At 44.8% G+C, this 14,662-nt stretch overlaps 1 protein-coding gene across 2 annotated transcripts in view; it reads left to right on the top strand.

Annotated features, from left to right (window-relative positions):
* Positions 1 to 11,724, top strand: part of LOC311587058 (acyl-CoA desaturase 3) — a 37,996-nt gene extending 26,272 nt beyond the window's left edge. Inside the window, exons 3-7 of one of the 2 annotated variants that reach the window (XR_014775763.1) lie at positions 1,616 to 1,746; positions 3,809 to 4,014; positions 4,808 to 5,040; positions 9,843 to 10,150; positions 11,500 to 11,724. Coding sequence is in view for 1 of the 2 variants with exons in the window: in XM_084763496.1 (XP_084619622.1) it covers positions 1,616 to 1,746; positions 3,809 to 4,014; positions 4,808 to 5,040; positions 9,843 to 10,042 (770 nt within the window). In the remaining variant the exon portion in view is untranslated. Of the gene's footprint in view, positions 1 to 1,615; positions 1,747 to 3,808; positions 4,015 to 4,807; positions 5,041 to 9,842; positions 10,193 to 11,499 lie in introns of those variants that run through there. The other variant, XM_084763496.1, reaches the window with a different exon arrangement.
* Positions 11,725 to 14,662: the final 2,938 nt, after the last annotated feature.

Genomic DNA, 14,662 nt, shown 5'->3' with positions numbered 1-14,662 from the left:
GAATCGAAGTGACCTAAGCTATTGGCAGAATAAGAATATGGTCAATGTATGAGGGCTGTCACCCCAGTGCCCCTGTAAAGGTGTGATTGTCCACGCTCTGGAGCCAGCATACCTGCATGATCTGCAGCGTGAAGCAAATTCAGACACTTTCCTGGTACTCTTGCTCTGCCCCAAGCCTTCCCTTTCCTCCTGTCATCTCAGGACTTGCCCTCACTGGTTTTCTCTGCTACGGGTACAGCTACATCCTCTGTATGGGAAGCTCTCAAACACCACACAGCCAGGGGCTGCAAATCACCAAAGGCCTCATCCCGCTTCAGAGGGGTATGGCCAACACTTTCCTGAGGACAGACACTGTCTCTGTGGTTGTCCTGAGGGTCCTACAGAAGGAACTGGATGCAACGCAGGAGGCGGAAGAGAGGAGGAAAGAGGCCATGCAGAGAACTATTAACTCTTGATGCAAAAGGACACATGGCAGTTTGTACAATGTTTGGTGTCTCCAATCTCAGCTGTCTGTAGCGCCCCCCCCATGTCCCCCCTCCCCCCCCCCCCGAGGTTCTATGGTTTCCAGATGTCCCTGAGGGTACTGCTTTTAATAAGGCCTCAGCCAAAGGGCCTAGTGCTACCAATTGGAGGAACAGATGGGTGTACCCAGTGTCCACTCCCCATTAGAGAGACTGATCTCGTAGGTTCTAAGTCAGGGTGCTGTGTCACTAGGAAGTGTACCACATGACAGGAGCTGGAACAGTGCTGTGACCCTGGACGAACACTTAGCTCGTAGCTTCATCAACGTACTCCCCCAAAGAGATGACTCCGACAACAAGGAGTGAGTGACCAAGTACAGAACCCTTCCAGCTCTGCCTCACCATCGGTGTCACCTCACATGTGGTATGACATGTGCACTGACTATGACCGCGCTGGCAATCAATAAAGCTCTGTGTAAATGTGTGCAGGCTGACTTGCCCTGAGACCCCTGCTCCAGGGCCGAAACGCTGCAGTAACGAGAGGCAAAGAGCCATGGCCCTGCGCCCCATGAATCACCCCCTCCATCTAAAGGGTCAGCTGAGTTCTGACTGCCATTTTCCAAACATTTAGGCCTGGTAGACTGATTGATGACCTTGAACCCCTTGGGAAAATGACCTGAAGGTCAACAGGCCTAGAACCTGGAAAAGTGTTCCTGTGGTCTGACAACAAAAGCTGGCCAGTGCTGACCTGTTTTCTTTCCAGCATCCTGCCTTGCTACCTGCTTTGTGCCTCGGTCTCCTATATTTTATTTTATTTTATTTTATTTTGAGACAGGGCTTCTCTGTGTAGCCTTAGCTGTCCTGGACTCACTTTGTGCACCAGGCTGCTTTTGAACTCACAGAGATCCACCTGCCTCTGCCTCCTAAGTGCTGGGATTACAGGCCGCGTGTCACCGCGCCCGGTGCCCCTCAGTCTTCTTGACTCACCTCCATTCCTGGGAGGAGCGGTTTGAGGTGATGGTGATTTTTCGAGGTGGATGCCACACACTCCTCCAAACCCAAAGAAGCGTATGCTCTTGTATCAGGAGGGTTGCTCTGATCTTTCTCCTGCCTGGGCACTTATCAGTTAGCTGACTCTTCTGTTTTCTCGGCAGCATTTCTGTACTACATGATCAGCATTAAGGGCATTACTGCTGGAGTCCATCGCCTGTGGTGCCACAGAACGTACAAAGCACGGCTGCCACTGCGGGTCTTCCTCATTATTGCTAACACGATGGCTTTCCAGGTAAGAAGCCGTCACCGTTCGTTGTGAGCAGAGGACATCAGCACCCAGAGAGGACGTCTTGGGTGGTCTCTTCTCAAGCACATACTCAGTACAGAGCTCCCCACGATGGGGGACATCCCGGGGTCACTGGGAAGGGAAACAGGACGTTAGTAGAGCAGATTTCCGGTCATAACTTTTTTGAAACCTACGTCCCCTGGGTTATCACATAGTACGGCCGCTGTAGTCCTTTGGTTTAAAGACCTACAGACTATCATCAAGACACTGACTATGGTTTCCTAAATACTTAGCCAACCATAAATCATGCTTTGGGGTGACTGTCTTTGGACTCTACTGTAATAGGGTGTGAGATGTGTCACAGACGCACGAACTCTCTTGTTTCAGGTAGTAAGAGCGGATACGTCTATAGCTGCCCGTGCTGGACACTGGGCCAGCATTTGACACAGATTAATTCCTGAAGTCCTCACAGCCACTCCAGGACATAGGCTCTAGAACAGATGAGGAAACTGAGTCAAGGAGCCACTAAATAAGTTGAACTGCTGTCTTATCAAGGAGTAGCATGGTGGATAGGCAGCTCAAGCATTGATGACGTTTCTTGCAGCAAGTTTGTAATGGATAGACTGGAGGAAATTAGGGGGATGGGGTGGAGACACACACCCAGCCAAAGGCTGTTGCTCACAGTACGGGATTTGCCTTGGAAGAGGAGGGGAAAAAATACCAGAAAACTAATTACTTTGCCTTGACGATATTTGAGGTTCTCATCACGTGTGTGATCATCTGGCCCTGACAATGTATGTGGTGAAGGCTCCCAGTTTCTATCTTTGGAGGACAAGAGGAAGTGACACCTTAGCACATTCTTGAAGGAATGGATAAAGTTCAGAAAAACCCAGAGGTCATTCAGAAATGTGCTCAGGCTCATAAGTTATATGTTGGTCCTCTTGGGTTGGGAGTGAGGACCATACAGACATTTAGATTCTTGCAATCTCCCAGGAGGACATTTTTTCTCAATGCTGGGCTCCTTGTTGAATGAATATTATTTATTTATTTATTGGTTTTTCAAGACAGGGTTTCTCTGTGTAACATCCCTGGCTGTCCTGGACTCACTTTGTAGACCAGGCTGGCCTCGAACTCAGAGATCCATCTGCCTCTGCCTCCCGAGCGCTTGGACTAAAGGCATGCGCCACCACTGCCTGGCATTGAATGATTATTAGTATTTATTACTGATTTATAATTTTAGTATAAATCAGTGGTTACTCCTTGATCAGCTATATACCCAAATAGCCATACAGAGAGACTGGGATCTATTTAACTAGCCTAGAGCACAATGCTGTGCAATAATTATTCCATCCTAAACCTCCAAGCTAGCATAGCTTCCTCCCATTCAGATTTCCCACATTATACTTGATTTTTACTCATCTCCTTGGTCTGGCTCATTCCTACTGGTACTTGTCAGTCCTCTCCTCATGCATCCTCCCATGCTCCCTTTTCTTTCTCCTCCCCTCATTGGACCAGGATGCTCCACTCTATTCTCTGTTATTGCTCAGCATTGGCTAGTTGGTTTTTATTGACAATACAAAGAACAAACGGTTACATGTTTACACAAACTTGAGACAGGAGATACTTAGAATAAACATCACAGTGCAATGCCTGGATTAAAACCATAGAGTGGGGTAGAGAAATCAGCATTTGAATGAACAAGAGTAAACTGTATACACTCCACAAGAACATTATGCCAACATGTCCCCCTTTAAGTCCAACAAAAGGCTCTTTTTTTTCAATAATAAACTAATATACATAATTACGGGGGCTGGAGAGATGGCTCAGAGGTTAAGAGCACTGTCTACTCTTCCAGAGGTCCTGAGTTCAATTCCCAGCAACCACATGGTGGCTCACAACCATCTATAATGTGATCTGATGCCCTCCTCTGACCTGCAGGTGTACATGTAGACCACTATGTGAATAACAATAAGTAAATAAATCTTTAAAAAATAACAATTATGAAAACTATTAGGTAAGATTTATATTTGCAATGTCCAGTTTATATTCCTCTTTTCTGTTCTTCCAGAATGATGTGTACGAATGGGCCCGAGATCACCGCGCCCACCACAAGTTCTCAGAGACACACGCCGACCCTCACAACTCCCGGTGTGGCTTCTTCTTCTCTCACGTGGGTTGGCTGCTTGTGCGCAAACACCCGGCTGTCAAAGAGAAGGGCGGACAACTGGACATGTCTGACCTGAAAGCCGAGAAGCTGGTGATGTTTCAGAGGAGGTGAGTAAGGGGAGTGGAGCTTGGGAGATAGGATTTCGAGACCTCCTCATTCTTCTCAGCACCGAGAATAGCTGAATGAATTCCCAGGTTTATATGTCCAAAACCATCCTTTCAGGCAAGTGTGCCTTGTAATCCCAGCACTGGAGAGAGAGAGAGAGAAGCAGACAGATCTCTGTGAGTTCCAGGCTAGCCAGAGCTACATAGTGAGACTCTCTCAAAAACAAAGCTACTCTGGAGACTGAAGAGATGGCTCAGCAGTTAAAAGCACGTCCTAGTCTTCTGGAGAGCCCTAGTTCAGATCCCAGCACCCATATGAGGTGGTTTACTCCTACAAATCCAGCTCCAAAGGATCTGACCCGCTGTTCTAGCCTTCAGGGGCACAGGGGCACAGGTGGCATTTACTCACAGACACACACACACATACACACACGTAAATGAGTAAAAAAAAAAAAAAACCACAAATATTTGAAAAGCCCATCAGCACAAATTGTCTGAGGATGGAGTTGGTCCTGATTTGCTGAGTAACTGGCCTCATCCCTCTATGAGTAAGAACAGCGGAGACCTTGTTCTATGGGCAACTGGCGGGGTTATTTTAAGACAATCTCAGCTCAACACAGACTTATCTCAGAAAGGATAACAACACTCCATACTGAGACCATTTTCTACCTCATTCTTTCTTGAGGGGACTTCCACTCCACCCCTGCACTCACAGCATTAGGGGAACGATAGCAGCCCCTCCCACTGAAAATAGCCTCTTCCCCCCATGGACTCAGTGTGTGGTCTCTCCATGTAGGTACTACAAGCCTGGCATCCTGCTGATGTGCTTCATCCTGCCCACATTGGTGCCCTGGTATTGCTGGGGGGAGACTTTTCAAAGCAGTTTGTATGTTGCCACTTTACTGAGATACACCGTAGTGCTGAATGCCACCTGGTTGGTGAACAGTGCCGCCCATCTCTATGGCTTTCGCCCTTATGACAAGAACATCCACCCCCGGGAGAGCGCCCTGGTTTCCTTTGGAACTCTGGGTAAGTCAGCAGTCTGTGGCGTTCTCACATTCAGTGGTCTCCTTATGCGGTGAGCTTTGAGGAAGGCCTGAATCACCTGTTTTAAGGCACATTCTGTTTCACATCTTCCATTGTAAAACTAGGGGTGGTGTACTGAAGAAAACACGAGAGTCAGGCAACATGCTTTATGTAAAAAAGGGAAGGATTAAAAATACCGCCTTTGATCGGAAGTTTAAAAAAGAAAAAAAAAAAAACCAACTCCAAATGAGCCCTTTTCCAGTCTTCTCTGATGCATTTCTCGGGCTGGGCTATCCTTGCTTGGATCAGGAGATTCATAAATAGAACAGTAGGATCAATGGAGAATACAATAAGCTGAGCATGTCATGACTAGCCAAGCTATATAAAGAAAAAGAAAACAACCAATCATGACTCTGTTCAGCAGACTTAAAAGCGCGTCATTCTCAGAGTATTGGCTCACCACCCTCATGCGGTTTCATGAGCTCCCACCCCCCCAGCCAAGTTTTGGGGACCCCCTCCCCCCACTGTGCATGTCCTTCCATCCACCAGTGTTTAAGTAAATCAGCTCTGCCCTATAATCGTCACAGGAACGAATCACATGGACTCAGTTGTATTCTGCAAGTGACATTACACTGCACGTTCCCAGCTCTAGCCACATGACTTGCTGGTGTAAGCAGAGGCCAGGACCTTGCCTTGTCCCTGTTGTCATTTCTTCTCCGCACCTCCTCATTCCTCCCTCCCTTCATCTACGGCTCCTCTCTTTCCTGCTATTCTCTTTTTTTTTAATTTTTTATTTTTTTATATATACATTTATATTATTACACATGCATACAATAAGCTACCTACAGCAAGAAGAACCAGGAAACAACCAGGAATTATATATATATGTTACATTCATAGTGTTTTGGCTATTTGTATTTGGCAACTTTGAAGAGAACATCTTTCTTATCTTGGTGCATCTATAATTCTGAGTGTAAGCCAATATCTATCATATTTCATCTCTATCAACTTAAAACATCTATCTAGACCTTAAAAACATCTTAACCCCTAAACAACTAAGCTTAATCGTAAAACTAAACTATCTGGTCTTCAACCCCATCAGAGACTTGAGAAGGAATAAAATTAATTATCTGAGTGGACAGGAATGTGCAGCTTCCACAATGAGAAAATGACAGGGACAGTTTGCTGCCTGAACAGTCACCCAAATCTCTCTATAACGTTGGAGCATCATCTTCAGCCTTCTGGTCCAATATACCTGACAGACATATTTTGGAGGCAGGAATTATTGAGGACTCGCTTAGCCTGTCTTGGCAGAGTTTGGCCATTGACTCTGCCTGCATCCAAGGTTTGCCCATTTTTAGGCAGAATTCTGTCTGTGGCAGAAACAAGGACATTTTACCCAGTGGCTGGTTTGCCACATTTGAAGCCTGGTTCATTGATGCTCATCATCTTCTTTGAGGTAGGCTGGGTGTTACCAGAAGTTAACCTGTATTGTTGTCAAAGAATCTTTAAAGTAATAAAAAAAAATCTTTAAATGCCATATTCTGTAGTCTCTGAGTTTTTTGAAGACCTTATCTAACTATTTTACCTTACCTATCTACAGAGTCCAATTTATCTTGTGATAGAAATAGACTAGTAATTGACATGACCATGATTTGATGAACTAACAATTAACTCGTATTACTTAATTATCCTAAGCAGTCTACAATAACATGTTAAAAGCATTAGGAGTAAGCCTTGTATTATAGTTGAGTTGAGTGAGTTCAATACTTCATATTAGAGTAGAAATATATACGTACTGTGTGTGAAAAATAATCTTAAATTTGAATTCTATATCCATTGTATCAAAATTAAACTTATTTTGCATCAATATACAAAGCTCTATACCAATTAACTAAAAATAACCTGTGAGTATGCTTCTTGCTTTTCGAATCTTCAATTTCTTCCTCCTTTTCCTTTCTTTTCACTTTCTCTTTCCTCCTTCTCCTCCCTCTCTTCCCTTTCACCATTATCCCACTCCTCTGGAAGTGCTGGGGGCTTAATTTACAGCCGTGTGCAAATGCTCTGCCCCTGAACTGTATCCCCAAGGCCTCTATATAGTTTTCTACACTGTGAAACAGGAGATCACTAAGTAGTCTAGGCGCTCACTCTGCAGCTTAGGCTGACCCTGAATATCTCCACTAAGCTTTTTGTCTAGTTCTTTTATTTTTACCTTGGAAATCCAGTCTTTCTAATTTGTCCTGGTTGGATTTGAACTTTCTATCCTCCTGATTCAGCCTCTATGTAGCTGGGATTACAGACCAGTGCCACTTCAAAAATGTATAAATCCAGACCCCCAGAGTCAAGGAGTTTACATGTTTTGTTATATTTCATGATAGATCTTTCAGTAATTTTGTCCATTCCATAAAATTTAGCATGTCATATGTTGATGTTATCAAATCTTTGTTCCTACGTGTCTGTGTACACAAAAATTGTAAAAGGAAGTTAGATTCTTATACTTTTGTTTTGTTTTGTTTGAGACAGAATTTCTCTGTGTAGCCCTGGCTGTCCTGGAACTCACTCTGTAGATCAGACTGGCCTCAAACTCACCTGCCTCTGCCTCCCAAGTGCTGGGATTAAAGGCGTGCCACCACCACTGTTGAAATATCGACAAAAAGATGTCACGTAGTAGATCTGGTACAAAAAGGTTTATTTGGGGGAAGGGAAGGGGAGAGGAATTAGAGCCTGTGTGAGCCATGAAGGAATGTTATGATATATAAACATAGAGAGACGAAGAGAGAAACAGACAGTGGAAGAGCACAGGAGGCAAGAGAGATGGAGGGGAGAGAGAGACAGAAAGAGAAATAGACAGTGGGAGAGCATAAGAGAAGAGAGAGAGAGAGAGAGGGAGAGAAAGCTATAAGAGAGCAAGAGAAAAGTACGGGATGGTAGGCAGGTCTTTTATCCCTAGCCCCTGGTGACAGCTGCAGGTGATGACATCAGAGGTTGCTAGGCAACCTAGAAACAGGCTGGTGGGAGAGCGTAACATACCTACAACCACCTAGCAATTTTTATACTTCTTGAAGTCACAGCTCATATGTTCCTTGTAATATATTTGTGTAAATATTCAGCCAAATACCCATTGTCATAGAAATAATACATTTTCATCCAAATAAATCAGAAAAATGTTTTAATTATCACATTATACAAAGACTCTCTTATAGTGGTTGTGTGTGTGTGTGTGTGTGTGTGTGTGTGTGTGTATTAGTCAGAGTTCTCTAGAATAATAGAACTTAGAGAATGAATAATATATATATATTAGAATGACTTAAAAGCTGTGGTCCAGCTAGTCCAGCAATGGCTGCATATGAACAGAAGGGCTGAGAACCCAGTATGTGCTCAGTTCAGAGGTTGGTTGTCTCAGCTGCTCTTACTTATAGCCAGAATCCTGAAGAAGTGGGCCAGTGAAGAGGTGGACTCGCGAGTGAGGTGACAGGAAGCAAGAGTGAGAAGCTTGCTTCCTCCGTGGCCTCACCCAGGCTTCCCACCTCAAAGGTCTGAACTAGAAGTGGCTCTTCCTGCTCTGAATGATTTACTTAAGCAAAAACTCCCTCACTGCTGTGTCCAGTCATTTCGGAGTTCCAGTTAATTCCAGATAGAGTCAACTTGACAGCTAAGAACAGCCATCACAAGCTGGGCATAGTGACACATGCCGACATTTGGGAGGCAGAGGCAGGTGATCTCTGTGAGTTCAAGGCCAGCCTGGTCTACAGAGTAAGTTCCAGGACAGCCAGGGCTACACAGAGAAACCTTGTCTCAAACTGCGCCCCTGCTCCCTACCCCAAAAAAGAATAGCCATCACAGTGTGTGTGGCTGTGTGGTTGATGTGGGGAGGGTGGTACATGCCACAGTGCCTGTGTGGTGATTAAAGGACAATTTTGTAGAGTCAGTTCTGTCCTCCCACCTTTATGTGGGTTCTCTGTATCAAACCTGAGTTGTTAGGCTGGCTCCAACAGTTTGTGTATCTTACAACATACAATATGTAATAATACATATGTAAATATTGTTATATGTAAATAATTTAGTAAATTATTTAAATTCAATATGTAAACAAAATAACATATAAATAACATGATATGTAAGTATTGTGTGAAACATTCAGTTTGGTTTACTATAAAAGTAACTGTCATTCAAAAAAATCAGAAATTTCAGAAAAAAATTAAATATCAGATGATACAAGAAATGTTTATTAAAGGGGTTCTATTTTATCAGCACCTCCCTGCACCAGAGCCAAAGCTCTGAGCAGCAGCAGCAACAGCAGCCGGCCACTCTGAGCCCCAGTGACTGAAAGTCCCACCTTGGCTAGGCTCTGGCTCCTTTGGCTTGGCAGCTGTTGCCTTTTCTATTGTAGCTGCCTAGACTTATAGGGCAGACCAGTACCCCAGGGAAAGGTGTGTTGCCTGCTCAGCTTTGTAAGAAGCATAAACCTACGGATGGACTTTCCTATCCTGATTACTTATGCAAAATCAAGGAGCCTACAGTAGCTCAGAGCATTCTGACATTCTGGCATTTTCCAGTGTAAAATGTTTTCCCAGAACAATCGGCTTCTTATCCTGTTAGCTTTGGATACAAACTTTTCTTCCAATGTGCTTTCAAGTATTAAGGCCCACAGGGTCTCTCAGCTCATTGCTTCAGAGCAGAAGGCAGTGAGTTCTGCATTCACTAAACAACAGCAAAGTATTCTCTTATCCACTGGATCAGGGATGTGCAAAGAGGAGAAAGCAGCAATCGCTGAGCCCCTAACACTCTCCTTGCTTCTGTTCCAGGCGAGGGCTTCCACAACTACCATCACGCCTTCCCCTATGACTACTCCGCCAGTGAGTACCGCTGGCACGTCAACCTCACCACGCTCTTCATCGACTGCATGGCTGCCCTCGGCCTGGCTTACGACCGGAAGAGAGTGTCCAAGGCCGCCGTGTTAGCCAGGATTAAAAGAACTGGAGACGGGAGCCACAAGAGTGGCTGAGTGAGCTAAGTGCGGTGGTGCACATGCCTGTAATCCCAGCACTCGGGAGGCAGAGGCAGGTGGATCTCTGTGAGTTCAAGGCCAGCCTGGTCTACAAAGCGAGTCCAGGCCAACCAAGGCTACACAGAGAAACCCTGTCTTGAAAAACAACAGTAACAACCACCACCACCACCACCACCACCACCACCACCACCACCACCACCAAAGCAAAACAGAAAGAAAGAAGAAAAGAAAGAAAAAGAAAAAAAAGAGTGGCTGAGTTTGAGTGTCATCTGGGTTTCTATTCCAAAAGCCAGCTGAACAGAGGTTTAATAATATTGCTTAAATACTGAAAAATACCACCAATGTTTCAAAGAGTCCCATTTCAAGACAGTATTGTTGTAAAATATTCAAATATTAAAAGGCAAAAACTCTCTTTTATGATGCTAAGCAGAATTTTTCTGTTCTTGGTCTTCTGTTTCAGGGGCCTTTTTATTGCTTGGTCCTTCTCACGTCCCTTACTACTTCCTTCCAGGTGAGCTGCAGATGCGCAAAAGGTCAGGAAAGACCTTCGAAAGCTCAACAAATGCTTTAAAGGTGCCCACTGGGCCCCTACTCTTTCCTTGATTTCTCTTGAGCCTCAAGGAAGGCATCTCAAGCAGAAACTCCAAGCAGGTCTTCCTGGGTGTTGTCAGGCCACAGAAAAGAAGAACCAACACACACACACACACACACACACACACACACACACACACACACACACACACACCCCGCAGCCGCTGCCACCGCCACCGCCACCACCAAAAAGACAATAAAACCTCTAACCTTTCCTTGGCACAGCTTTGGCCTTGCACTGAAATATCAGGGGAGAGAGTTAGCATGCCAGGTGTGATCCCTCAGCAGGGATGGTGTTACAAATGAATTACAGAAACAATCTTTCTGTGCTCAGACCCAGATGCTTCCCAGAGGGCATGGAGCCCCTCCCTCAGCACCTTCCTTTCTGTCTGGTGTCCCAGAACCTGGCAATGAAATCCTTCCCATTTCAAGACAGAGATGGAGAGGTTGAGGGATATTGTTGGTGGGAAGATTCTGAGAGAGAGTGTTCTGCGGAAAAGCTGTTTGGATTGAAGATATGTCCTTCTGAAATAGTTTCAAAGCTGGGTCCCTTTACTACTCCAATTTGCTCCTTGGATCGATAAAAGTCCAGGCATCCCTGTGCAGCGTTTTGCTCCTTGCCTCATTTCTTCCTGTTAAATGTTATTATGTTCATGATTGCCCCAGGCCAGTGAATAGTTGTTACATATAACTGGATAATGAAACAGCTGGAAGATGCTATGTAGGCTGCTAGGGGAGGATTTTCACCAACAATCTTCCGGCTGGACAGTGGTGGTGCACGCCTTTCATCCCAGCACTCGGGAGGCAGAGGCAGGCAGATCGCTGTGAGTTTGAGGACAGCCTGATCTACAAAGCGAGTCCAGGGCAGCCAAGGCTACACAGAGAAACCCTGTGTCAAAAAACAAAAACAAAAACAAAACAATTTAAAGTTCCATGAGTTGGTTTATGCTCCTTGGAAAATCTTGTTCTGTAAATGAACCAGTAAGGTGATTAATGAGGCACACTGTTTTGGTTTAGGGAATCAGACAGGACTGTGAAGCCACAAGGTTACAAACTTTCTGGCCTTAAGTAAACACATTTGTTGTCTCGACATGGTTATTTAAGATGTCTTCTGGAAAACACAGTGTCCCTAGTTGGGTTTGAAGATTCCTGATTCAGTCAGTGAGCACAGCAAAGCGGATCCCAGCATCAAAGGCTTCATTCTCTTCTGTGTTCCCATCCTGTGTCCCGCACTGCTCCACCACGCCTTCCCTACCCTGACAGACCTCGGAAACTGTGAAGCCCAAGTTAACCCTTCACTTGGGCTCTTTCTGTCTTTTTTGTTTTGTTTTTTTTGAGACAGGATTTCTCCATGGAGGCCTGGCTATCCCTGACTCACTTTGTAAATCAGGCTGGCCTTGATCTCACAGAGATCCGCCTGCCTCTGCCTCCCAAGTGCTAGGACTTTCTTTTTTTTTTAATATTTATTTATTTACTATTATGTATGCACTGCTCTGTCTGCACGAACATCTGCAGGCCAGAAGAGGGCATCAGATCACATTATAGATGGTTGTGAACCACCATGTGGCTGCTGGGAATTGAACTCAGGACCTTTGGAAGAGCAGTCAGTGTGCTTAACCTCTGAGCCATCTCTCCAGGGCCCTTGGGCTGTTTCTAACAGTTATTTGTCCACATTGGTGGGCAAGTCGTTATTACAGAATTTTTTTGGTAGGTTATCTCGGCCAACAGAATGAACCAATTGAAGCCAAATTAAAAGCATAAAATCACCGGGCGTGGTGGCGCATGCCTTTAATCCCAGCACTCGGGAGGCAGAGGCAGGCAGATCCCCGTGAGTTCAAGGCCAGCCTGGTCTACAAAGTGAGTCCAGAATAGCCAAAGCTACACAGAGAAACTCTGTTTCAAAAAACAAAAACAAAAACAAAAGTATAAAATCAGGTCTATTGGAGGTGGATCTCAAGCAGGTTCACCAACCTCACAGGCGGGGAGGGTCAGAGAATGCCTATAACAAAAGATTGGGACGGCAGGCAACCCTTTTATTGGGGTACATGCCTGTCACACCTGGCAGTGAAGGCGGGTCATGACATAAGCAATTGCTAGGTCCCTGGGGGCAGGCTAACATTTCTCCCTTTTTGTTTAAGAAAAAATGAGGAGCAGAAGGGATGGTGGGGGCCAGGAGTGAGGGCGTTGTATTCTTCAGACTACATCATGCTGACTGGGGGTTAACATCATCTTTGAGGACCCTAAGAAAATTGGGATGCTGGCCACATCCTGGGAGAGCTGGCTGTTTCACTTGACTGTCCAGGCTCTGTGGGACCATCTGTAGCTGGGAGAGCACCAGCCTTGCTCAAGCAGTCTGTGAGGCTGGACAGGAGCACCTGTCCTGTCGGTAACTGCTTTAGAGCTGTCCTGGATGCAGATTTTGAGGAAAAACCTGGACTCTGGCAGGGTGCTGGACAAGATACATATATATTTAGGGTACAGAAGATAAAGCTAAGTAGGTTAGGGAGAAAATCTGTTCCTTGGGTGTGCATTTGAAACTTTTAGGCCCATAGTCTCAGTAGTTGTGGTGGGGGGTAGGGGTGTCCCAGGACCAGGGAGAGAGGAAAACAGGCTGCTGATTGACAGTAATTACCTGGAGCCCATTTGACACGTGAAAGATGGATTTCAGAGGATTCCCTCAAGCTTACGAGACTCTTTAAGTTTACAAAAAGAGATACATTTTAGATATGTTAGCATCACCATTGTTTGTAATCTGTACTGACATCCACATTGTAAAGAATGCAGTAGACTCACACCTTTGTGTTGTGTTATAAGCTTGAGAAGCAATTATTTACCACCACGAGACACAGGTGGCTGATTACTCAAAGAAAAGTGAGTTCCTTTAGATAAAGGGATAGTAAAAACTTACTTCTTTTACTAGTTTAGTCTTCAAACCTGTCCGAGACCTGCAGATGGCCACCCCACTAGGCTCCTAGGGGAGCACCCATCTTTGGCTGTAGACCTGGCAAACAGCTGTCCTATCTTTGGCTAAGCAAAACCAGGCAGTTAGTTTTGCAGTGTCCTGCCTGTCCACAGTTTGGGCAGGGTCCTGGCAGTGGGTGAGGCGTTGCGGCAGTCTTTCCCAGTGGGAAGCAGGGAGTCCATCACTGCTAGGATTTGGGAATCTCTGTCTGTCATATACATTTAAACATCTTAAATGCCCTATTCAGCAGGTTTCTGAAGGGCCTGAGGCCCATCTATCTGTCTGAAGTACATTTGAATAAACAAACTTTCTTGTTTCTAATTATGTTACCCATCCTAGACTTAACCTTGAGAACACATAACAGGAAGCTACATAAGGCTTATTCCTGTCAGGTTTGAGCTTTAAAACTCACAAATTAGAATTGAAGCTCTTTTAGTATCAAAATAAAACTTTTAATCACAGATACAGTCTTTAGAGACTGTAGCCACTGTAGTTTTCTGTATGGCTTAGTTTACCCAAACAGCTAAAGCTTAAAAGAAAAGAGAAGTTAGATGGCCACAAGGAGGCGCAGTTTTGATACCTCACTAAATAAAGCCAGTGGTCAAAAAGCCCAAAGGTAAATTAAATTTGAGCCTAGGGAGCTGGAGGCAGGAGAAAGAAACATCATTTTTACTTGAGCATTCAAGAACAGTCAGAAACAAGCATGCAGTGGCCATGAACTAGCAAAGATGTAAGTAGTTAGACATACACTTTAAAATAGCTTTTCTTAATCTGAATAGACGTTTATAACCTTGAAATTTCATCATCACACAAAAATTCATACCAATTTAAAATGAGACTTGCTTTCCCAGTCTAAAAGGAGATACAATAAAAAAGTTCATTAGGACTGCATGTACACCTGCAGGCCAGAAGAGGGCACCAGATCCCATCATAAATGGTTGTCAGACACCATGTGGTTGCTGGAATTGAACTCAGAACCTTTGGAAGAGCAGTGAGTGCTCTTAACCTCTGAGCCATCTCTCCAGCCCCAACAAAGTTTTATAATTGTTTCTTTATACAATGTG

This window comes from Acomys minous (assembly GCF_964271855.1).
Source record: "Acomys minous genome assembly, chromosome: 2".
Classification (NCBI taxonomy): domain Eukaryota; kingdom Metazoa; phylum Chordata; class Mammalia; order Rodentia; family Muridae; genus Acomys; species Acomys minous.
This window is presented reverse-complemented; position numbering and strand designations above follow the sequence as displayed.